We start from the raw sequence: 24,801 nt of genomic DNA on the forward strand, positions 1-24,801 counted from the left end.
TGATAATCGTTTATTATCCATGCTATAATTGTATTGATTGGAAACACAATACTTGTGTGGATACAGAGACAAAACACTGTCCCTAGTAAGGCTCTAGTTGACTAGCTCGTTGATCAAAGATGGTCAGGGTTTCCTGGCCATAGGCAAGTGTTGTTACTTGATAACGGGATCACATCATTAGGAGCATCATGTGATGGACTAGACCCAAACTAATGGCCACACACTATTTGGTATGGTGCATGCTATGATGTCTCTTATGGAATTACCACTACCATTTATGGGTTATGCATTAGAGACAACCACATTCACTTTAAATAGGGCACCGCGTATTTCCGTTGAGTTGACACAGTATAGACTGAGGTTTAGAGAAATCTAAACTGTCATTTCTTGAAAGTTTGGGGCTTCAACACTTATGTGAAAAAGTTTCAGTCTGATAAGCTCGAACCCAAAGCGGATAAATACATCTTCATAGGATATCCAAAACAGTTGGGTACATCTCCTATCTCAGATCCGAAAGGAAAGTGTTTGTTTCTAGAAACGGATCCTTTCTCGAGGAAAGGTTTCTCTCGAAAGAATTGAATGGGAGGGTGATAGAACTTGATGAGGTCATTGGACCATCACTTCAACTAGTGTGTAGCAGGGCACAAGAAGTTGTTCCTGTGGCGCCTACACTAATTGAAGTGGAAGCTGATGATGGTGATCATCGAGCATCGGATCAAGTTACTACAAGCCTTGTAGGTTGACAAGGTCGCGTACTACTGCAGAGTGGTACGGTAACCCTGTCTTGGAGGTCGTGTTGTTGAGCAACAGTGAACCTACGAGTTATGGAGAAAGCAATGGTGGGCCCGGATTCCGACAAATGGCTGGAAGCAATGAAATCCGAGAGAGGATCCATGTATGAGAACAAAGTGTAGACTTTGGAAGAACTACTTGATGGTCATAGGACTATTGAGTAAAGATGGATATTTAAAAGGAAGACAGACGATGATGGTGATAAGTCACTATTAAGAAAAGCTCGACTTGTCGCAAAGATGTTTCCGACAAGATCAAACAGTTGACTATGATGAGACTTTCTCACTCGTAGCGATGCTAAAAGTCTGTTAGAATTATGTTAGTAGTTGCTGCATTATTTATGAAATATTGCACATAGGATGTCAAAACATTGTTTCCTCGACGGTTTCCTTGAGCAAACATTGTATGTGATACAACCAGGAGGTTTTGTCAATCCTAAAGATACTAGCAAGTATGCAAGCTCCAGCGATCCTTCAATGGACTGGTGCAAGCATCTCAGAATTGGAATATACACTTTGATGTGATGATCAACGATTTTGGGTTTGTACAAGGTTTATGAGAAACTTGTATTTCCAAAGAAGTGAGTGGGAGCACTATAGAATTTCTGATAAGTATATGTGGTTGACATATTGTGGATCAGAAGTAATGTAGAATTTCTGTAAAGCATACAAGGTTGTTTGAAAGGAGTTTTTCAAAGGAATACCTGGATTGCGCTACTTAAACGTTGAGCATCAAAGATCTATGGAGATAGATCGAAAGCGCTTAATAGAAGTTTCAACAAGATGCATGCCTTGACAAGTTTTTGAAGGAGTTCAAAATAGATCAGCAAAGAAGGAGTTCTTGGTTGCGTTGTAAGGTGTGAATTTGAGTAAGACTGAAAACCCGACCACGGCAGAATAAAGAGAATAGACGAAGGTCGTCTTCTATGCCTTAGCCGTAGACTCTAAAGTATGCCATGCTGAGTACCGCACCTGATGTGTGCCTTGCAGCAAGTCTGTTAAGAGGTACATAGAGTGATCCAGGATTGAATCACTGATCAACAGTCAAAGTTATCCTTAGTAACTAAATAGACAAAGGAATTTTTATCGATTATGGAGGTGGTTAAAGAGTTCTTCGTAAAGGGTTACGTCGATGCAAGCTTTGACACTAATCTGAATAACTATGAGTAGTGAAACGGATTCGTATAGTAGAGTAGATATTTGGAGCATTTCCGAATAGCACGTAGTAGAAACATCTATAAAATGACATAAAGATTTGTAAAGAACACACGGATCTGAAAGTTTCAGAACCGTTGACTAAAACCTCTCTCACGAGCAAGACGTGATCAGACCCCAGAACTATATGGGTGTTGGATTCGTTGAAATCACATGGTGATGTGAACTAGATTATTGACTCTAGTGCAAGTGGGAGACTGTTGGAAATATGCCCTAGAGGCAATAATAATTAGTTATTATTATATTTCTTTGTTCATGATAATCGTTTATTATCCATGCTATAATTGTATTGATTGGAAATACAATACTTGTGTGGATACATAGACAAAACACTGTCCCTAGTAAGCCTCTAGTTGACTAGCTCGTTGATCAAAGATGGTCAAGGTTTCCTGGCCATAGTCAAGTGTTGTTACTTGATAACGGGATCACATCATTAGGAGAATCATGTGATGGACTAGACCCAAACTAATAGACGTAGCATGTTGATCGTGTCATTTTGTTGCTACTGTTTTCTGCGTGTCAAGTATTTGTTCCTATGACCATGAGATCATATAACTCACTGACACCGGAGAAATGCTTTGTGTGTATCAAACGTCGCAACGTAACTGGGTGACTATAAAGATGCTCTATAGGTATATCCGAAGGTGTTCGTTGAGTTAGTATGGATCGAGACTGGGATTTGTCACTCCGTGTGACGGAGAGGTATCTCGGGGCCCACTCGGTAATACAACATCACACACAAGCCTTGCAAGCAATGTGACTTAGTGTAAGTTGTGGGATCTTGTATTACGGAACAAGTAAAGAGAGTTGCCGGTAAACGAGATTGAAATAGGTATACGGATACTGACGATCGAATCTGGGGCAAGTAACATACCGAAGGACAAAGGGAATGACATACGAGATTATATGAATCCTTGACACTGAGGTTCAACCGATAAGATCTTCGGAGAATATGTAGGATCCAATATGGGCATCCAGGTCCCGCTATTGGATATTGACCGAGGAGTCACTCGGGTCATGTCTACATAGTTCTCGAACCCGCAGGGTCTGCACACTTAAGGTTCGACGTTGTTTTATGCGTATTTGAGTTATATGGTTGGTTACCGAATGTTGTTCGGAGTCCCGGATGAGATCCAGGACGTCATGAGGAGCTCCGGAATGGTCCGTAGGTAAAGATTGATATATAGGAAGTCCTGTTTTGGTCACCGGAAAAGTTTCGGGCTCATCGGTAGTGTACCGGGAGTGCCGGGAGGGGTGCCGGGGACCACCGGGAGGGGTGTCATGCCCCAAGGGGTCTCATGGGCTATGTGAAGAGATAAACCAGCCCCTAGTGGGCTGGAATAAGTTCCACTAAGGCCCATAAGGTTTGAGAAGGAAAAAACATAAGGTGGAAAGAGTTTCCAAGTGGGAAGGTGGAATCCTACTCCAAGTAGGATTGGAGTAGGACTCCTCCACCTCCAATTTCGGCCAAACCTTTAGGTTTTGAGGCTGCCTCCTCCCCTCCCTCCCTCCTATATATAGTGGGGTTTTAGGGCTGATTTGAGACAACTTTTGCTAGGACAGCCCGACCACATACCTCCACGGCTTTTCCTCTAGATCGCGTTTCTGCAGAGCTCGGGCGGAGCCCTGCTGAGATTAGATCACCACCAACCTCCGGAGCACCGTCACGCTGCCGGAGAACTCATCTACCTCTCTGTCTCTCTTGCTGGATCAAGAAGGCCGAGATCATCGTCGAGTTGTACGTGTGCTGAACGCGGAGGTGCCGTCCGTTCGGCACTAGATCGGAGCGGATCGTGGGACGGATCGCGGGACGATTCGTGGGACGGTTCGCGGGGCGGATCGAGGGACGTGAGGACGTTCCACTACATCAACCGCGTTTCTTAACGCTTCTGCTGTGTGATCTACAAGGGTACGTAGATCGGAAATCCCCTCTTGTAGATGGACATCACCATGATAGGTCTTCGTGCGCGTAGGAAAATTTCCCATGCGACGTTCCCCAACAGCAAGTCTCTCTCTCTCTCGGCGCAGCCCTACCCCTCCTCCTCCTCGTCCTCCGTAGTGCTTGGCGAAGCCCCGTCGGAGTACCATGCAGCTCCACCGTCACCACGCCGTCGTGTTGCCGGAGCTCTCCCTCAACCTCTCCTCCCTCCTTGCTGGATCAAGGCGTTGGAAACGTCACCGGGCTGCACGTGTGTTGAACGCGGAGGCACCGTTGTTCGGCGCTTAGATCGGAATCCACTGCGATCTGAATCGCTACGAGTACGACTCCATCAACCGCGTTCTAGCAACGATTCCGCTTAGCGATCTTCAAAGTAATGAAGATGCTCTACTCCTTTGCTCGTTGCTGGTGTTTCCTAGATAGATCCTTGTGTGACGTAGGAATTTTTTTGAAATTACTACGTTTCCCAAAAAAATCCCTGTGAGTGTCCGGAACGTGTCCGATGTTTTAGGTCCTGAATTTGTTGTGTCTTACACTTACATTTTGTCCATGAATAGTTCCATTCGTTTGCCACGCCACACAATGCTTAGAGCATCTCCAATAGATGCGCTAAATAAACCACATGTTGGAAAAAACAGCTATATAGTGCCTGCTGCCGAAAGTAGTGCTCCAATAGATGCGCTATAATCCCGCGTGCGGTAAACAGGCGTCAGTGTCCTGGGAAAAGCTGCATTGCACGTTGGGTATTTGGTGCGCCCGGTCCAGCACGCTGGATAAGCAAATCGTGCGCGCGAATCCCACCAACCGCCAGATCTGAAACCTCCTGACGCTGGCGCCGCCGCCCTGTTGGAGCATATATCTCCATATGTGGTTTTGGTACTTGATGACAATTCCTATGGACTAATGGTTGCCTTAAGTTACATTTATAGGATTTGTCCATAGGCACTTCTTGAAGTCCATTAGTTGGGTTCAAGGAGTTTATATGATGACCAAGATGGTATTCAAGGTATTATCCAAAGAATGGTCATAGAGACACATGGTTGATCAAGATCTCAGACAAAGAGTAAATCAAGATGATCAACACACAAAGCGTACAAGATGTACCGAGAGGGATCAAGTGATCCCATGGTATGGTAAGCATTGTCCATTACGTGTTTGTGTACTAACCCATGGTCTTCGTGAGAGTTCTATGTGGGGGTTAGGTGTGTTTACATGGGCTTGCGTCAAAGGGAAGATCTCATACAACCCATGGAGTATGACGTCAAGTTGTGATCATCATCAATGGTTGATCAAGATCTCAGACAAAGAGTAAATCAACATGATCAACACACAAAGCGTACAAGATGTATCGAGAGGGATCAAGTGATCCCATGGTATGGTAAGCATTGTCCATTACGTGTTTGTGTACTAACCCATGGTCTTCGTGAGAGTTCTATGTGGGGGTTAGGTGTGTTTCCATGGGCTTGCGTCAAAGGGAAGATCTCATACAACCCATGGAGTATGACGTCAAGTTGTGATCGTCATCAAGATTGCGATGTGCAAGTTCAAGTGGATCAGCATGAAGATAGCATGCTTGAAGCTTGCCGTCCATTGTGGTGGCAATGGACTTGTGAGGATATGCTGAAGAGTGGCTCACCCATAGTGAGTATGGGGGAGAAATCAACTAGTCTTCATCAAGCCAACACAATCAAGAAAGGTGGTCCATCTTGAGGAAGCCAAGATCATCATCATCTAGCTCAAGAGGACGAGGTGCAAGGTATAGGTTTGCCCTTGATAGGTTTTCTGGTTAGGATAGATTGCTGTTCTATCAAGGGGGGCTCTCAAGTGAGTAGCTTGATCGTATCGTTCGTTGAGAGCTCAAACCATTTGCATCCTTGCATCATACTTCTTGGTTCTTGTTTGGTGTTTCTCTTTGTGAGTTTTAGAGCTTATGGTCATCTTCGTGACAAGCTCGAGTTCATCGAAAGCGGAGTCCATATGCATCTACTATGATGTTTTCGATGTTGGAGTTTTTGCCGGTTCTTCATTCATAGAGATCTCACATCTCTAGATCTTTGGCATATTCATAGAGATCTCACATCTCTAGATCTTTGGCATAGGGTTCCTGGATAGCCCTTGTCGTCCTGAATCCAACAAGCTTGGGTTTGCTCGATTCGGAGCTCGTATGCGAAAGTTATGGCTGTTTCAGTGATGAGCGGTAGTACCGCTGGACCTAGCGGTAGTACCGCTGGCCCTAGCGGTAGTACCGCTGACTAGCGGTAGTACCACTCCAGGAGCTTAGTACCGCCTGCCTAGCGGTTGTTCGTGGACGGACCTTTTTGAGAAGACTTTCTTGGCGGTGGTAGTGCCGTTGCACTACCATGGGCCCAGCGGTAGTACCACTGGGGCCAGCGGTAGTACCGCTGGAGTGCCAGCGGTAGTACCGCTGCAGCTAGCGGTAGTACCGCTAGCTGGCGGTAGTACCGCTGGAGTGCCAGCGGTAGTACCGCTGGAGTGCCAGCGGTAGTACCACTGCAGCCAGCGGTAGTACCGCTGGAGCTCGGGCAGAAAGTGGGGGTAACAGTCTGATTCCTTCCCCCACTATATAAAGGGGGTCTTCTTCCCCCTTGGTCTTATCCATCTGTTGAGCTCTTGTTCTACCTCCATTGTTGACATTCTTAGAGCTTGATTACTCTCAATCCCTCCAATGATTCTTGCTTGTTCTTGAGGGAAAAGAGAGAGGAGATCTAGATCCACATCTTCACCAATCACTTTCTCCTCTATGTGAGGGGAACCCCTTGGATCTTGATCTTGGAGTTCTTTGTGAGCTCCTTGTTCTTCCTCTCATATTTCTCCATAGCTTTTGTTGTTGTGGAGGGATTTGAGTGTGAGGGACTTGACCACTTCGTGTGTTCTTGCCATTGCATTAGTTGCATCGGTTTGAGTTCTCCACGGTGATACGTGGAAGTGAGAAGTTGAGAAGCTTACTACCTTTGGTACTTAGTACCCTTGATATTGTTATTCGTGGATGCTTTGGCGTCCTAGAAGCTTGGTGGTGTCTCGGAGCTCAATCATTGTGGTGTGAAGCTTTGGGAAGCGTCGGGGTCTCCAATTAGGTTGTGGAGATTGCCCCGAGCAATTTGTACGGGTACCGGTAACCGCCCCCAAGGGTTGCCACGTGTACGGGTTCGGTGACCGCCCCCAAGGGTTGCCATTTGTACGGGTTCGGTGACCACCCTCAAGGGTCCCTTAGTGGAATCACGGCATCTTGCATTGTGCGAGGGCGTGAGTAGATTACGGTGGCCTTAGTGGCATCTTGGGGAGCATTGTGCCTCCACACCGCTCTAACGGAGATTAGCATCCGCAAGGTGTGAACTTCGGGATACATCATTGTCTCCCCGTGCCTCGGTTATCTCTTACCCGAACCCTTTACTTATGCACCTTACTTTGTGATAGACATATTGTTTATTGTAATATATCTTGCTATCACTTAGTTGGTTATCTTGCTTAGCATAAGTTGTTGGTGCACATAGGTGAGCCTAGTTGTTTGTAGGTTTTGTGCTTGACATATTAAACGTTAGTTTTATTCCGCATTTGTTCAAGCCTAAACCTTAACTATTTTAAAGCGCCTATTCACCCCCCCCTCTAGGCGACATCCACGTCCTTTTCACGCCCGCACCTCTCGCCATTCGCTCCGGCGACCAAGCGCATTACCTGTTATCGGCACTAGCTTCCCCCGCCTCTCCTGCTTCTCCCACTGGCCGCTGCTGCTTCCTCCACCTTCTCTCCTCGCCGCCGTCCCTCGAGCGCATCATTCCTCCAACGAACAGCGTCCGACCGTCGTTCGTAGCTCTGACTTTTTGAGTTGTAATGATAACTGAACTACTTATTATTGATTTATTTTGTATGTCTTTGATCTCTTTGGTCTATGTTTAAGTAGAAAATATTTTTTATGCTGGACGCACGTTGAAATTTAGCGCGTCCGCGAAATGCTCACGCAATAGCATCAACGCTTTTGTTAAAGCAAAACACCAACCCAACGCGCTAAGGCTGGCCATAATGGGAGTATCATAGCTAATAACATAGTCTTGGGACTAGCAAACATGGTGATGTGGCAAGTAATTAAAGAAGAAAGAGAGGATTAGAGTAACATAGGTAGATACCGTAACATGTTAAATGCTATGCTACTATGTGTCATGCATGTCAATAAATGAGATCACCTATGATACTAGTTTATGATACTATGCACTATGAAGGTACTCCCTCCGGTCCTTTTTACTCCGCATATTAGATTTGGGTCAAGTCAAACTTTACAAAATTTGACCAAATATATATTGAAAAATATCAACATCTACAATACCAAATATACGTATCATGAAACTACCTTTCATAATGAATCTAACAATATTAATTTGACATTGTGAATGTTGATACATGTTTCTCTACATTTGGTCAAAGTAGAGATACTTTAACTTTGAACAAAGCTAATATGGAGACTACAAAGGACCGGAGGAAGTACTATCATATAATAGTAACATATGCATGATACTATTATATGTTACTCTCCACTATGAGCAGCCTAAACCCTATTTTGATGTTGATTTTTTTTTTTTTTGCGCTCCGTATTAAAGATGCTCTCACCGTTCGCCTACTCTCTCCATCTGGTCCACTTGGAATCGTCCGAGACTCGGCGCACTGAATCCCAACCACCCTGGAGAAGCAGGACTCCCGATCGAGCGGAGCATATACCTACATCCAAGCTTCACTTGCGACGAGGCGCAACCACGCCAGGTAAAATAAACTACCACTCCTAGTACCAAGGTGAAGCAGGGCAGAGCAACGGCTACAGTCTGCTACAGGTGAACCAGGGGTATGTTTCGTGGACGGAGAAGATAGCAGCGGTAGGGGCAGCACAGCGCAGGAGAGCCACCGGCCCGTCATGTGGACGCCGTCGCGAGGTCCGGGCAGCGGCCGGCGTGCCGGGCTCCGGCGCATCGCGGATTACATCGGCGACGACCACACCGACGCGTCCGACAACGAGTCGTTCATCACGTCGCACAGCGACGAGCTCCTCTCGTCGACGTCGGCCGCGGCCGGTGCCGGCGGCAGCGTCGGCATGCTGCCGGCGTTTCTCGCAGACCAGAGCGACCTCGTGGAGGTCATGCTGGAGCTGGACGAGGAGTCCATGGTGGTGCGCAGCGTGACGCCCACCGCGGGGCCGGCGGCGCCGGCCGGGGCCGGGACGCACACGCCGGGGAGCGGGCGCAACCTGAGCCGAAGCTCGTCGACCTCGTCCAAGATACGCAGGACGTTCGCTTGGCTGCGCTCGCCGGCGGCGTCGGCGCCGGAGCAGCCGCGGGAGGCGGCGATGGCGTCCCGGGAGCGAAGGCGCGTGCAGGCCAGGCTGGACCGCTCGCTGTCCGGCGCGAGGCGCGCGCTGAAGGGCCTCCGGTTCATCAGCCGCGCCACGGGCTCCGCTGAGGCCACCGCGCTCTGGGGCGCCGTCGAGGAGCGGTTCGACGCCCTCTCCCGCGACGGCCTCCTCGCCCGCGACGACTTCGGCGACTGCATCGGTACGCCGTGCAGCGTGCATGCATGCCACTTCGGCTCAACTCGGTTCACGGCACGATCGCGAGCTGGCATTGGTGACGAACTATTCGACGGTCGGTTTGCAGGGATGGTGGACTCCAAGGAGTTCGCAGTGGGCATCTTCGACGCGCTGGCGCGGCGGCGGCGGCAGACCCTCCAGCGGGTCACCAAGGAGGAGCTCCACGACTTCTGGCTCCAAATCTCCGACCAGAGCTTCGACGCGCGGCTGCAAATCTTCTTCGACATGTACGTACAGTACAGAACGATCATGTTGTTCCCCTGTTTTCTCCGGTCCGCGCAGGTGGCTCACGCATTTCTTGCGGCCATTGCCAAAAACAAATTTCAGGGTGGACACCAACGTCGACGGGAGGATCACGAGGGAGGAAGTGCAGGAGGTGCCGCCTCGATCCACTAAACGAATCTGCTCCTTATTACAGTACCACCTCCTAGTTACTAATTTAAACCACCGAACGGTAACAAGTTTGCAAGATTCCATCGTGCTGAACTGCTGATGATGTCTCATGCTTTGTTACTGCCGACATGTTACTGCTTGGTTACTCGGTAATGGAATTTAATTACCATTAGTTAATCACTGTCTGATTTCGGCAGCTGATCGTTCTGAGCGCGTCGGCGAACAAGCTCTCGAGGCTCAAGGAGCAGGCCGAGGAGTACGCGCTGCTCATCATGGAGGAGCTCGACCCGGAGGGCCTCGGCTACATAGAGGTACCGCACCGCACCCGTACAAATACAGCAGCACTACTTCCTAGGTACTGTATTGTACGTAGTATTTGACGTGGCACGTACGTGCGTCACGTGGGCGCATGCAGCTGTGGCAGCTGGAGGCGCTGCTCCTGCAACGCGACGCCTACATGAGCTACAGCCGGCCGCTCAGCAGCGGCAGCGGCAGCGCGGCGCAGTGGAGCCAGGACATCGGCGCGCAGGAGAAGCCGGCGACGGCGGCGGCGCCGGGACGGGGCGGGTGGCGGTGGAGCCCGCGGCGCGCGGCGGGGAGGGCGCGCGTGGCGGCGGAGGAGAACTGGCGGCGCGCGTGGGTGCTCGCGCTGTGGGTCGCGGCGATGGCGGCGCTGTTCGCGTGGAGGTTCGCGCAGTACCGGCGGTCGGTGGCGTTCGAGGTGATGGGGCACTGCCTGCCGACGGCCAAGGGCGCCGCCGAGACGCTCAAGCTCAACATGGCGCTGGTCCTCCTCCCCGTCTGCCGCATCACGCTCACGCGCCTCCGCTCCTCGTGGGCGCGCTTCGTCGTGCCCTTGGACGACTGCATCGCCTTCCACAAGGTGGTGGCCATGGCGATCGCGGCGGGGATCTGCCTGCACGCCGGGAACCATCTGGCGTGCGACTTCCCGCGGCTGATCGCGTCGAGCCCGGCGGAGTACCGGCCGCTGACCGGATTCTTCGGGGAGGAGAAGCCGACATACAGGAGCCTGCTGTCCGGGGTGGTGGGCGTGACCGGGGTGGTGATGGTGGCGCTCATGGCCGTCTCCTTCACCCTGGCCGCCCGGCCGTTGCGGAGGGCGTCCACCCGCCGGACCCGGCTGCCGTCCCCGCTGGGCCACCTCGCCGGGTTCAACGCCTTCTGGTACTCCCACCACCTGCTCGTCGTCGTCTACCTCCTGCTGCTCGTGCACGGCTGGTTCATGTTCCTCGTCAGCAAGTGGTACCAGAGGACGGTACGTAACTTTTCTGTACCCATTTTTGATCTGCTTGGTGTTACTGTCGCCGACTCGCCGTCTGTTTTTAGTTAGTTATTGGTGAGTGACTGCGGCACGCACGTACTTACCTTTCGTTCGTGACGCTGACACCTGTCTGATTTGGGCCTTCCAATCCAAAAGTAAAGTATTGCGATTGCACCGGCGCTAGCAACTAAGAAGGGCGTCTTAGAGCAAGTACGATAGAGCTGAGTCAACTGGCTGTAAGAAATAAAATATATATTTTTGCTTAGTTGGAGGAGAGAGAAGAGAAAAGAAAAGGTAAGCGGGCTCTTAGCTAAGAGCCAGCTCTAACACGTGTTCCTAGGCACTTTGTGGAAATGAAAGGTGGGTCATATAATAAATAAGTAGTACACTCTTCTAACCAAATATTGTACATGTTAGCTATAAGATGGGCTATAGATGACATGGCATGAGCTTACAGCCGGCAACCGGCTCTACTATTGTACTTGCTCTTAGCTGTTAAGCTGATGGGCATCGGGCACCACGGAAAAAGGAAAGACAATCTAGTTCAGACGTTGCGCCCATGCTATTCTTGAGATCCAAGTCACCGGCAGCTTATTTCCTTTAGGTGCTTCTTCTACTCTACTAAAAAGAAAGAAATGCAGTCCGCATCGTGCATATGGTACACCTAAGATAATTATTAATGTCCCCTACTGAAAAAAAGAGATAATCAGTGTCCATTCAGTATAGGTGAAGGAATTCAATTAACATTGCAAAGACCTTGGCCTGCGCTCCATCTTGACAGCGTTTGCCAAGGTTTGTGGTTATCCCAAACGAGTTGGTGGTCAAGTGCATACTAGCGTTTGCCAAGTGATTATACATCATGCGCACTGTAGACGACGCGTACGTACTCACAGAATCCCGTGCTTGGCGCGGTACGGGCGACCGCGACCGCGACCGGATCACCCCTGCCGCTGCACCACATCGGCGACAGACGACACCATGTCGGGTTGGTGGCGCGTTTTCGTCAGGAACCCTGAAGCATATCCGCATGCCATTAACGCGCGTTGGCGTCGGGCACGGGTGCAGCTGTCTCGTCCTCCTCCTGTGCGCCCGTGCTGGCCGATGACGAGACGAATCAACCAGAATTCAATCGCGTGTGCTCCACCACCGTACCATCACTACTCACCATGCTTGTCTCAGATACAACGCACCCGTGGCTTTCTGCACTTGGACCTGCCTGTCAAGTGATTTATCTGGTGCTAACATTGTTTTTTTTATCTCTGTGGTGAACTGCAGACATGGATGTACATAGCCGTGCCCTTTGCTCTACACGTCGGTGAACGAACGCTGCGGGCGCTGCGTTCCAAGGCCTATGCAGCCAAGATCCTCAAGGTAAGGTAACCGGTAATCTCAAATGGCTATATGCATCAATCGATGCAGAGGCCGGGGCGTCGCCTCCATTTTTAAAAAAAACCGGTAATCTCAAAGCAACCAAGAATCAACTTAATCAGAACTCCGGGTAATAAATAGAAATAATAAATTGAAAGAGCATAATCTGTATTGCCTTTTTTTCGTCAAGATCCTCAAGGTAACCGAGAATCAACTTCTTTACCATTCATAGGCAGAAACTGAGCAACTGGCTGATGAAGAAAATAAGGATAAACACCAAGAATGGCCTGCTTTATTAACTTTTCCTTACCAGCGTGGAGTAATGAAACTAGGCCGACACATGCTCATGTTCTTGCTTAATTTGATGATGCCCTCAGGTGTGCCTTCTACCAGGAAATGTGCTGACCATAACCATGTCAAAGCCCTACGGATTCAGATACAGAAGCGGACAATATGTTTTCCTTCAGTGCCCAACAATTTCTCCGTTTGAATGGTTTGTCGTCTGCTCATTCTTCTGTCAACAGACAACATTGCTCTCGGATTGTACGACTTTGTTGAGTTTAATCCCCTTTGGTCAGGCACCCTTTCTCCATCACTTCAGCCCCAGGAGACGACTACATCAGTGTTCATATCCAGACCAGGGGAGACTGGACACAAGAGCTCAAGCACATCTTCGTGGAGAACTACATGTCGCCATGCCTACCCGGAAGAGCTTCATTTGGCGATCTGGGCATGGCAGAACAGAAGAGGTTAGTAATACTGCATCTCCTTGCCATGCCTGCCCCACTGCCAGTTCCTTCTTTGACTACCTGAAACTGAACTATGTCGTCTCGTCTCTGCTGTAGTCCTCCTCGGTTGCTTGTCGACGGCCCGTATGGTGCTCCGGCGCAGGATTTCAGGAACTATGACGTTTTGCTTCTCGTCGGCCTCGGAATCGGTGCGACGCCTTTCATAAGCATTCTAAGGGATCTGCTCAACAACATTAAGCTGGCTGATGAGCTGATGGTACGGTCTGATGGGCTCAACGACATCGTTTAGTGCTGATGTGCCCCTAAACACTAAACCTTTTGTATCTTTTTAGGACCTATCAATGGAGACTAGTAGGTCAGAGGACAGCAGCAATACCACCTTCAGCGTGTCGACAGCCAGCAGCAACAAGAGGAGAGCGTATCGGACAAGCCGCGCGCACTTCTACTGGGTTACGAGGGAGCCCGGATCGTTCGAGTGGTTCAAGAGCGTGATGGACGAGGTTGCTGAAATGGACAAGAAGGTGATGGCCTCTCATCCTTCCTTTCCTTCTGTGCCGCTCCTCATCTTGCGATGTTGGTTACTGATGATGATGCTTGATGTTGTTCTCATGGTTGCCACCAGGGTGTCATAGAGCTGCACAACTATCTCACAAGTGTGTACGAGGAGCGCGATGCAAGGACGACCCTGCTCTCAATGGTGCAAGCCCTGAACCATGCCAAGAATGGTATAGACATAGTATCAGGCACCAGGGTAAAGTAACACTTCACATATATACATGATGAATTTATGTCTGCGTATTAAAAAAAACATTACCAAAATTAAGCAATAATACCAAAATTAAGCAATAATGCTGTTTTTGAGATATGTTGAAATATGACTAAGTCCGAAAACTATTTCAAGTTGCTGTGTTGACATGATGACTGCCATGCATCTACAAGTTCTTTGTGTTGGTACTTTGGTGTAATTTAAAGAGCTTGTTGCCCTCTGGCAAATGGTGTCACTACTTTGTCAAATAGGTTTTGCATCTTAACTATTCTTCCTGTCAAACATGCCATGTTGATGTAAAGAAGTGGAAAATTTGTCAAGGTTGGCGTGAATCGAACATGTGTTCTGTACTCATGACAGGTCAGGACACATTTTGCAAGGCCTAACTGGAAGGAAGAGTTCACAAGAATCTCTGCCAAGCACCCTGGTTCGACTGTTGGTAATATCCTTCTCCAATTTGTTGCTATTTTTTCCTCAGGGGATGGCCAAGTAGGCATCTAAAAATACCCAGTGTTCAGCATTGATTTATAGTATTACTTTGATCACTCAAGTTGTTCATTCATGCAGGGGTGTTTTACTGTGGGAAGCCCACACTAGCGAAAGAACTGAAGAAACTATCACTTGAGATGAGCCACAAGACGACGACTCGCTTCCATTTCCATAAGGAGTATTTCTAATAGAATAGAATACAAACACCTCAGATAACCATAGTCACAAATATTGATTAAAAAATTCAATGTTTTTTGGAAGAAAACTTGCCCTCTTCACCATTTGTACATAGTATAAAGTAGAAGGCAGTTAGAAGCACTTTTATTAACAATATGAGAGGGAATACTATTCTGTTTGATATGCACGTATAGTTAGCTACCTGTAAAAAATATCAAATGTTAAGCATACAACAGACTGAGGGCACCATCTTCCTTGGGTCAGCGGATGATTGGCTTGGATCATCATTGCCTCTTTTTACCCTCCGCCAAGGCAGAGCTTCGCTCTTGTATAACTTTGCTCTTTACCTAGTATGTGATAGTGTGTGTGTGTTTGTTACCATTGATTGTGCACATCCAGTTGTGCAGAAGCAGGATGTGTGCTTATTGTGTTTATGTCCCCTTGATGCTATAAGTCAATAAAAAATGCCCTTTATCAAGAAAAAAGAGACTCAGGGCACCAATCTTGAGAACGTATTTGTACATCATTCACTTCAATGTTCACATTTGTGTGCCTAGCCACAACGGCGGTCCTCCGGAAAAAGTCCACAATAAACCCTGAACTCGTAGACCCTAGCTAAATCAAACCCTCAACTCCTAATCGCGGTAATCAGCACTCTGAACTCTCTAATCCCGGGGTCCAATATGAACCCTGAGCACACTTCCACGCAGGAATTGATGAAGTGGCAGTCCAAAACTCGTTGCGGACATAATTTGGGCCGGCCCATAAGGCCCAGAGCGCTCCCCTCCTCTTAATCAGAGCTAGCCCACGAAATTCCCCTGTCTCCACTCGCGGCGTCCCCTGAAATTCCCCTGCTCGAGCGGCGACAATGGCGACGGAAGGGTGATCGGCTCTGGCTTCGGCGATCGTGACGGCTTGACGACGAGCGACGTCAAAGGTACTGTCTCCGACGTCCTCCTCCTCCTGTGGTTGCAATTTAAGCTCTTGCCACAGTGTTAGTGTTAGGGTTTGAGAGAGAAAAATTGGGGATTTTTTGCGATTACAAAGTTAGGGGGTTTTGACGATTTTCTATGCGTTTTCGTCAGTCCAATAGCTCGGATTAGCACAATGTAGTGATATATTCTTGTTTTTTGCAGCTCAATCATGGACCCTAGTGAGATTTTGAATGTCAGATTTCATTTTACGGGCCAGTTCATCCGCAATGGTCCTGTTTTGGATTACGTGGGGAGGGGGGAGATGAAGCACTTTCACAGATTGAGAGGGACAAGTTGTCATTGTTTGAAGTTCAAGGGCATTTGAAAGACCATCTGGAGTATAAGGAATCGATGAAGTTGTATTTTCATCTTCCTGGGAAAGAACTAGCTGATGGTTTGAGTTTTTTGTTTGATGACGGTGGTTGTGTTAGGGTGTCAGACTACATTTGTGTTGGAGATGTAGCTGATATTTATGTGGAATACCATGGGGAGCAGGACAGTGAGTACAACAGCAGTGCTAGTGACTATGAGAATGAGATTGTTGATGAAGATATGGATGATGATGAAGGTGAAGAACCTGACATGGTTATTAGTGCAGAACCAGATAATAATGGTGTGCTCACTCAAATGAACAACATCCAATTTGAGCAGCCTAGGGCAAGCAAAACCACAGTGGCCAATGAGGTTGATGAAGTGGCAGGATCTCAGTTGATATTTTCTCAAATATGCAGTCCAGATGAAGGAAATGTTCAGAGCAATTTGAGGACAGAGGCAGTGAATGATCAGAGCAAGACAGAGGCAGTGAATGATCAGAGCAATTTGAAGACAGACGCAGTCAATGTTCAGAGCAATTTGAGGACAGAGGCAGTGAATGATGAGAGCAACAATGCAGTTTCAGCTAGTGATTCTGAAGAAGATACAGAGTACATAGCACACAGTGAGGACAATGGAGAAATTTCAGAGGTTGTTGAGCTCAGAAGGCATGCTAGAAAATTTAAGAAGAGGATGAGAGATACAAAGAGTTGGATTGCAGGTGATTCAACAACTGCTATTCCTATTGACTTAATTGCAAATATGGAAGATCAGTTAGAGGGAGAGGAGAAACAGTGGGGCTATGACTCATCTGTTGAGGATTATTCTTATGATGAAGATTCTGATGGGCACATGGTGAGGAGGAAGAGCCAGTATCCAAGATACAATAATGAATCAGAAATTCCACACTTTGAATTGATAATGGTATTCAGGAGCAAGAATCAGCTTGTGAAAGCATTGAAGAAATGTGGAATTGTGACCAAAAAAAGCATTGTGTTCTTGAAGTCAGAGAGTAACAGAGTTAGGGCTATGTGTGGATGGCCTGGCTGCCCTTGGCTTATTTATGGAGCCAAAACCTCAAGAACAAGCAGGTTTCAAATCAGAACATTTAATGATGAGCACCACTGTGCACAAAACAGGGAGAACGGACTTGTGACAGCTAAGGTTATTGCTGAAAGATATGAGCACTTCATTTTAGCTAATCCAACGTGGAAATTTGACAGCATGAAAGCAACAGTTCTTTTGGACATGTTTGCTTATGTATCAACTTCTAAGTGAAAGCATGCAAAGAAGCTTGTCATGGACAAGTTAAGGCTGGAATGAAGAATGAATACACCAGGGTTTTTGATTATCAGTTGGAGCTACTTAGAAGTAATCCTGGAAGCATTGTTGCAGTCTGTTTGGATCCAACAAACATGGAACAGAACATATTTCAGAGTTTCTGTGTTTGCTTTAATGCACTAAAGTTGGGATTCAAGACTGGCTGCAGGAAAGTGATTGGTTTAGATGGTTGTTTTTTTAAAGGTGTTGTCAAAGGAGAGCTATTGTGTGCTGTTGCAAGAGATGCAAACAATCAAATGTATCCACTGGCATGGGCAGTTGTTGAGAGGAAAATAAATGAGACATGAAAGTGGTTTATTGGCTTGCTTGTTAAAGATCTTGACATTAATAACAATGGAGCTGGTTGGGTCTTCATTTCAGATTAGCAGAAGGGACTCATAAATGCCATGAAGGATTTTTTGCCAAATGCAGAGCACAGAATGTGTGCTAGGCATATCTATGCCAACTGGAGGAAGAAGCATAGGGCACATGACTGGCAGAAGAAGTTCTGGGCAGTTGTCAAAGCAGCAAACAAGCAGGACTTCAACTACTATAAAGCTAAGATTGCCCAAGAAACACCATATGGAGCAAAAGACATCATGAGAACAGAGCGAGTGCACTGGGCAAGGGCTTTTTTTCTAGTGGGATCTAATTGTGAGTTAGTTGATAATAATTTGTGTGAATCCTTCAATCATGCAATTGTTGAAGCAAGGTTTTATCCAATAATTTCAATGCAAGAAAAAACAAGGAAAAAGGTTATGGTTAGAATTCAGGAACAAAGGGGAAAAGGTCAGAACTTCCATGTAAAAATATGTCCAAGTGCATTCAAGAAATTGAAGAGCGGCATAGCAAGGACCCAATTCATGGAAATACTTTGGAATGGCAAAGATGGATTTGAAGTGAAACTTGTCACTGGGAGAAAAAGGCAGTACACAGTGAGTCTTGAGAACAGGACATGCTCATGTGGCTACTTCCATCTAGGAGGTCTACCTTGTTCCCATGCAATAACATCTATCTACAAGTGTGGAAAAAATGTGGAAGACTTCATTACCCCTTGCTATTTTGTTGAAGTTTTCAATAAAATTTATGAACACTGTTTGATGCCTTTGGAAGGTGAGGAAATGTGGCCAGTTTTTGAGAAACCAAGGCCTCAAGCTCCATCATATGCAACCATACCAGATAGCATGCCAGACATGCCTAAGAATAATGATAGAAGGAAAGAAGAAACTAAGAAACCTAAGCCCAGCAAAAAAATGACCAAGCATGGCACTCTAATTATTTGCTCAGTGTGTGGCACTGCTCGACACAACAGATCAGGTTGCAAGCAAAACCCAGAGAGAGGCAAGAAGAAGAATGCACACATTAAGAAGACTACCAAAAAAGGGACACAACAAAGGTGAAATTTAAATGATTTAACTTGGTTCTATTAAATTTAGATGATTTCCTGAAATTTAAATGATTTAAGTTGGTTCTGTGCAATTTTGCCATGTAGCAAACTGGAGCTACATCATTTGCAGCTGCTACTGCCCCAGGAAGAGCTTGTGCACCTACTACTGCCCCACGAAGAGCTGTTGCACCTGCTACTGCCCCAGGAAGAGCTTCTGTAGCTGCTACTACCCCAGGGAGAGCTGCTGCAACTGCTACTGCCCCAGGAAGAGCTTTTGCACCTGCCACTGCCCCACGAAGAGCTTTTGCATTTAAGCCTCCAAGAGCAAGAGCTGGGCAAACAAGTGCACAACCTGGGCCATCTACTGGCTATAAGAGAAAGAGAGCTCCTGCATCATCTATTCCTAGTTACAAGTACTTTACTGCTAGTGGCAATGTGTAATCTTGCCTAGTTTGATTTGTTGCAAACATTAAGGTTGTGTTGCAACATAAATTTTTTGCAATGCCAGAGATATTAAGGCTATGGTCCTAGCTTTTGTAATCTATTTGCAAACATGGATTTGATATTGCAGATGCTATCTAGTTATAATGTCAGAGATATTTGCAGATGCTACCTAGTTATAATGTCAGAGATACTTGCACATGCTATCTTCTATTGTGACCATTCCATACATTGCATTTCAAGTAGAGTTCCACAACTTGACAGATCATAAATGGATTGCGTACAAGATCCATACATTGCACAATGCATACACTTTTGAGATCACAACAACCTTCAGTTCACTACAAATTTCCCTAAAACTAAACCTATCACAAAGACAATCAAGACAAATATCACATTCATATACTTGCTCTTCATTGCATCCATATCTGCATTCTTCAACCTCAACTGCTCTTGTAGAGACAAAGCCATCATTTTAGTTCCTGCTTCAGCTTCATGAATAGCCACAGCTCCAAATGCATCTTCAGTTCGAGCAACAGTACCTCCACCCTTCAACCTCCACACCTCATCTCTCAAATCTCCAATTAAATCACTAAAAAACTTGGGTAATGGATCATCATGCCATTCAACATACCCACACCCACCATGCTACGCAATTGAACAAAAGAAATAAATCAGATTGAGCAGAAAAATGAGGAAGAATGAGCAGAAAAATTGGGGCTAACCATTGCATTGACGCACGCGTAATACCTCCTCCTCGGGATCTCGGTGCTTTCCGTCGTAGAGTGTAGTGGCATAACTTCGTCGGCTCGTACGCCATAGGGTCCTCCTGGTAGCGCACCGGCGACCTCGCATCCGTATCCCTCCTTCCTGACACTTGCCGGAATCCAGGAGTAGAAGAACCGCCTGACCACGACATCGCCAATCGCAGTGTCAGTCGTCGCTGCCGCACAAATCGCCCACTCCTCTCTCCCTCGCCGCCTCAGTGCTAACCTAGCTGTGCTGAGCAATTCCCCAATCGATTTGGATTGGGATATATCCCACCCGTGTGCGCAAGGGTCAACTAGCCCACCTGACAGATGAATCCCATTTGACTAAGCCATGTCAGCGTTTTCCTGCCCAAATCAATTGTAGGGTTCATATTAGACTGGGATTAGAGAGTTCAGAGTGCTAATTATCGGGATTAGGACTTGAGTGTTCGATTTAGCTAGGGTCTACGAGTTCAGGGTTTATTGTGGACCTTTTCCCGCTCCTCCCCAGCGTCCTCAACCATATGCGGAGCGGCACACGCAGAACATCACGTGCAGAGCATCGCATATATACATAGTGCTAGAGAGAAGAGAAGCACAATACAAAACATCGAGTACATGGCTAGCGACCGCCGTTGCCGATTCCTACAAGTCGTTGCGTCTCGGACCACGGGAAAAGTACTCATCCAGACATTCCAATAGTGTCCTGTGGAGAGCGCCTTTCTCAACTCCTTCGTCCCACGTGTACGTCGCACTGGATGAGGCTATATCAAATAACTTTTCTAGATCATATACCCTAGGCCCTAGCTAACTCCTACACATGATCTAACACATAGAAGTTGTCGTTGGCATAGATGCGGTGTGACATCCCCCGATTATGCTACAGTGATAATTGTAATTAAGTTATAGTGATGATCAGGATTAAGCTAATGCTTTTGCTAATCCAATTATGATTACTCTTGGAATCAAGCCCTAATGCAAATTCCTTTGCAATTCAAATTCTTTTTCAAAGGTGGATTAAAAAGTTTTGCAAACTTCAAAATAAAAATCATGATTATGCTGTAAATATTCCCTAAGAATTTATAAAAATAGAACCAACATTTTATCATATCCTTAAATGCCTCAAAACTATTTTAACATATGCCAAACAATTATTAAAAGCCTTTTTGGCCTATAATATTTTTTGTTTTGTTTTCAAAAGGCCTTTAAAATGATTGTGGCTATGCCAATTATTCCTTTGTAATATTGGGCATGTTCTCTTCTTTTTTTTGTAAAGTTAGTTCATAAGTAAAAAAGGCCTAACTAATAAAAAGCGAAACTAAAACAAAACAAAATAGAAAGGAAAAAACCCCTCCCCCTAGCCGGTCCAGCTTGGCCTTAGCCTATTTGGCCCACCTAATCAAGGGGTATAACCCCCCCCCCCCCCCCCCCACCCACCCACACTAACCCTAGCACCCACCCACTCTCCCCATCCCCCGTGCCTCCCTCCCGAGCCCCTCTCGTGGTGGCTTGCCCTCCACCTGGCCCGAATCACATCGGGGCCGACCCGACGTCGCCCTGCATCGCCCCGCCGACGCCGGCGCTCCCCGCCATCGCTGCACCTCCATCATCGGCGCCTCCCCGACCTCCTCCCCACCTCGTCCCCGTGGGCCCCCGCCGCTTGCCGTCGGTCGTCTCCTCCCCAAAGGCTCCATCGAGCTTCGCCGCCCCACTCCTCTCCACACACGTGAGGCCCCCTCCTCTCCATCCCCCCTCTGGTCCCGGCGGCCATCGCGCCACCCCTCGCTCCGGCAAGCCCCCCCCCCCCCCCCCCCCCCATCCGATGAGAAGCCCCGATCGCCGCTCGCTTCCCTTTCTCCCCCATTGGACCGCGTGCTGTCGCACCCTCCCCCTCCATCGCGCGCCCGCTACCGCACGCACACGGTCGCGCGCTCACCACCGCCCCGGATGTGCTCACCATTGCCCGCACGCGCTCGGCCGCACGCTCATCGCCCCCTTCCCCCCTCCATCCGCTCCCACAGGTGCTTCCTCACCGCGCCTGCGACCGCTCCATGTTACGCTCGTTGCCGGTCGCCCCGTGGCCGCCGCTAGCCACCATCGCCTTTGTTAGCCACCACCACAGGCTTCCATCTCCAATCCGGCTACCGAGCCAAGGCCCCGGCGGCTGTTAATTTCAGCCACGGCCCCCTCCGTGGGCGGCCACGAGAACCCCCCATGATGGGCTGTTTTCCCCCTCTACACTAAATGATTGCAGGGGCCCACGCCCGTGCTATTAAAACAAAAATTAACAAAAGAAATAAAATTATATATATATATTATTTATTTATTTATTAAGTAAATAATTAGTTAATTATACTAATTAGGTTAGTTAACTACTCTCTTAATTTAACATGTGTATGACATGTGGGCCAAGCTCAATTAGGGCTAACTAAATCTATTAATTAACTTAAACTGAGTAGGTACTCACAGATGGGACCCACCCCTCTAATTAATTTGTGTTAATTAAATTGAACATTGATTAATATGAGTCTATGACAGATGGGGCCCATTGCTCAGGTTTGACTAGTCAGCCCACTGTTGACTATTGATGTTAGCATGACATCATGCTAATGTCATTATTAAACTAACTGAATTAAATTAAATCTCTTTAATTTCTTATTAACAATAAAATTTCAAAAATTAAATATAAAATAATCCATAATTCGGATGAAAATATTTTATACAATAAAGTTGATCAGAAAAACGAGACGAACCCGGATACGTTATCCGTTCGTCTGCCACGTGTCCTAAGTATAGCGAACATGGAACTTTTTCATCCGTGTCATATGTCCGGTAGTAGCCAGAGACATGGGAAATATCGTGAGATATTTTTCCGATCCGTCCATGGCGTATAGTACTGCATTAGCTCATGCCTAACACTCCATATTGCCATGCCATGCATCGTGTTGCATCTGTGCTTTATATTTATTGTTTCTTCCCCCTTTTATCTCCGGTAGACACTAACGCTGACGCTACTGCCGGGTACGGCTATCCTCCTAACGACCAACCCTTTGCTGCAGAGCAACAAGGCAAGCAAACCCCCCTTGATCATTCCTATATCGCCTATACTTTCTCCCTCATGCTTGCATTAGATTTTGCTACTATTGTAGATAGCTCCTATTCTGATGCATAACCTGTTTTTGTTGAACTGCTACTTTACTCTACCACACTTTAAACTGTTTAGTATAGGTGGAGTAGTGATCCCCTTTTACCCCCTTAGTCTAGTTGCCCCTGCTTTTTCATCAAGTCTCGATCATCTGATCGACGAGCCAAGACCCGTCACATCACTCACACCCACTTAGTTATAAGACTCTGCATAGCTACCATCGAGTACCGAGTGTGATACCTCATTACGTACTCCAATGTTAGCGTTGTAGTGTAGTTGATCGGCGGTGGTTCTCGGAGGGTGATTCCTCCTTTACCACCTCCGATAACGACTCTATCGTACAACCCACCAAGTGTGGTCCATCGAGGGTGATTCCTCCCTGACCACCTTGATGATTACATTGTTCGGAATCCATCAAGGGTGATACCTCAGATCCCTCTGATGTTACAGCCGCACAATTACTTGACCTTGTTACTGCATACATGAAAGGTGTGTTGCGGGTGGATTCTCGTGTGGTTGTGATGGGGCATGGTGGGCATTCTGGGCACTTGCCACACATCCTCGAGACGGGGCGACAGGCCCATTTATCGTGGTTCTGCTCACCACCGCAATTAATAAAATGCTAATGGTTTCGGTATTTGATCTGAGTTGGTCGGGAGACCTTTTCACACTAACCTTCACGTGGGAGAAGTAATGGGTACTCGACGTCGTGGTATCAACCGAAGCTCTTCAGACGTCAGCAATTGAGCGACGCGCGCCCGAGTGGTACAGATAAGCATCGTTCTTGTGTAAGAGGTGTCAGGACTGACATCGGCCACCCTTGGATCGTGCAGGAGCGCAAAGGGTGATGGGCCCATGACCCCTGTGCGCTTAGGATTTAGACCGGCAGGCTGGCCTCTCTGTTGAGCCTAGGTAGGGCTGCGACGTGTTGATGTTCCGAGGCCGGGCATGACTCAGGAAAGTGTATCCGACCGGAGTTTATCAAGCGTGTTGGGTACTATGGTGCACCCCTGCAGAGATGAAAAATTAACTATTCGAATAGCCGTGTCCACGGTTACAAGACGACTTGGAGTTGTGGCCCGATCTTATACAACTTCAAATCTTACTTAACTCGAATGTTGCTCCGAGATTTCTTTCTCGTAGGGAGTCAAGGAAGAATCTCTGGGCGTGACCTTAATTAAATTGCTGCAACAATATGACTATTTAATTGTGTTACTTGCTCTACTCTCGTCTATTGCTACAAGACGCTGAAGATGCTAGTCTTCGATAGGACTAGTCCCTTCTCTCTATTCTCTCTTTGCTGCAGTCAGTCCACATAATACCCCCTTCCCTTTGATACCGATGCATACTTAGCATAGTTCTGATGTCAGTCTTGCGAGTACTTTGGATGAGTACTCACTGTTGCTTTGCTCCCCTTTTCCCCTTGATACGATTGATAAGACCAGATGATGGAGCCCACGAGATGGGGTATCCCACCGATGATGCCTACTACCCCGACGGTGCCAACTACTACGTGGAGGCCGCTGACGACCAGGAGTAGTTCAGGAGGTTTCCAGGCAGGAGGCCCCGCCTCGTTCGATCGTTGTATCTTTTGTGCTAGCCTTCTCTAAGGCTTTTCCATGTTTTATGTTTGTACTCAGGTATTTGTTGCTTCCCCTGACTCGTGTGTTTCTCGATCTTCTGTATTCTAGCCCTCGAGGCCCCTGGCTTGTAATAT

The 24,801-nt window shown here is 47.4% G+C and overlaps 1 protein-coding gene across 2 annotated transcripts; it reads left to right on the forward strand.

Moving 5' to 3' along the window:
- The first annotated feature begins 8,576 nt into the window (after positions 1-8,576).
- On the forward strand, positions 8,577-15,137 carry LOC123404516 (respiratory burst oxidase homolog protein E-like). 2 transcript variants are annotated; one of them, XM_045098447.1, is made up of 13 exons: positions 8,577-9,497; positions 9,600-9,759; positions 9,860-9,908; positions 10,123-10,236; positions 10,341-11,201; positions 12,483-12,578; positions 12,953-13,068; positions 13,154-13,324; positions 13,421-13,580; positions 13,657-13,845; positions 13,947-14,075; positions 14,451-14,529; positions 14,658-15,137. In XM_045098447.1, exons 1-13 carry the CDS (start codon positions 8,864-8,866, stop codon positions 14,765-14,767), a joined length of 2,868 nt encoding a protein of 955 aa, XP_044954382.1. In that variant the 5' UTR covers positions 8,577-8,863; the 3' UTR covers positions 14,768-15,137. The 2 variants fall into 2 exon arrangements, with proteins under 2 accessions (XP_044954382.1, XP_044954381.1); XM_045098446.1 differs by having other exon boundaries at positions 8,577-9,759.
- Positions 15,138-24,801: the final 9,664 nt, after the last annotated feature.

The sequence above is a fragment of the Hordeum vulgare genome, chromosome 6H (assembly GCF_904849725.1).
Source record: "Hordeum vulgare subsp. vulgare chromosome 6H, MorexV3_pseudomolecules_assembly, whole genome shotgun sequence".
Taxonomy (NCBI): Eukaryota; Viridiplantae; Streptophyta; class Magnoliopsida; order Poales; family Poaceae; genus Hordeum; species Hordeum vulgare.

Coding starts and splice junctions, on each gene's coding strand:
- LOC123404516 (XM_045098446.1), top strand. CDS start 8,864: ATGTGGACGCCGTCGCGAGGTCCGGGCAGCGGCCGGCGTGCCGGGCTC. Junction 11,202..12,482: donor GCAAGTGGTACCAGAGGACG/GTACGTAACTTT, acceptor GGTGAACTGCAG/ACATGGATGTACATAGCCGT. Junction 13,846..13,946: donor TTGCTGAAATGGACAAGAAG/GTGATGGCCTCT, acceptor GGTTGCCACCAG/GGTGTCATAGAGCTGCACAA.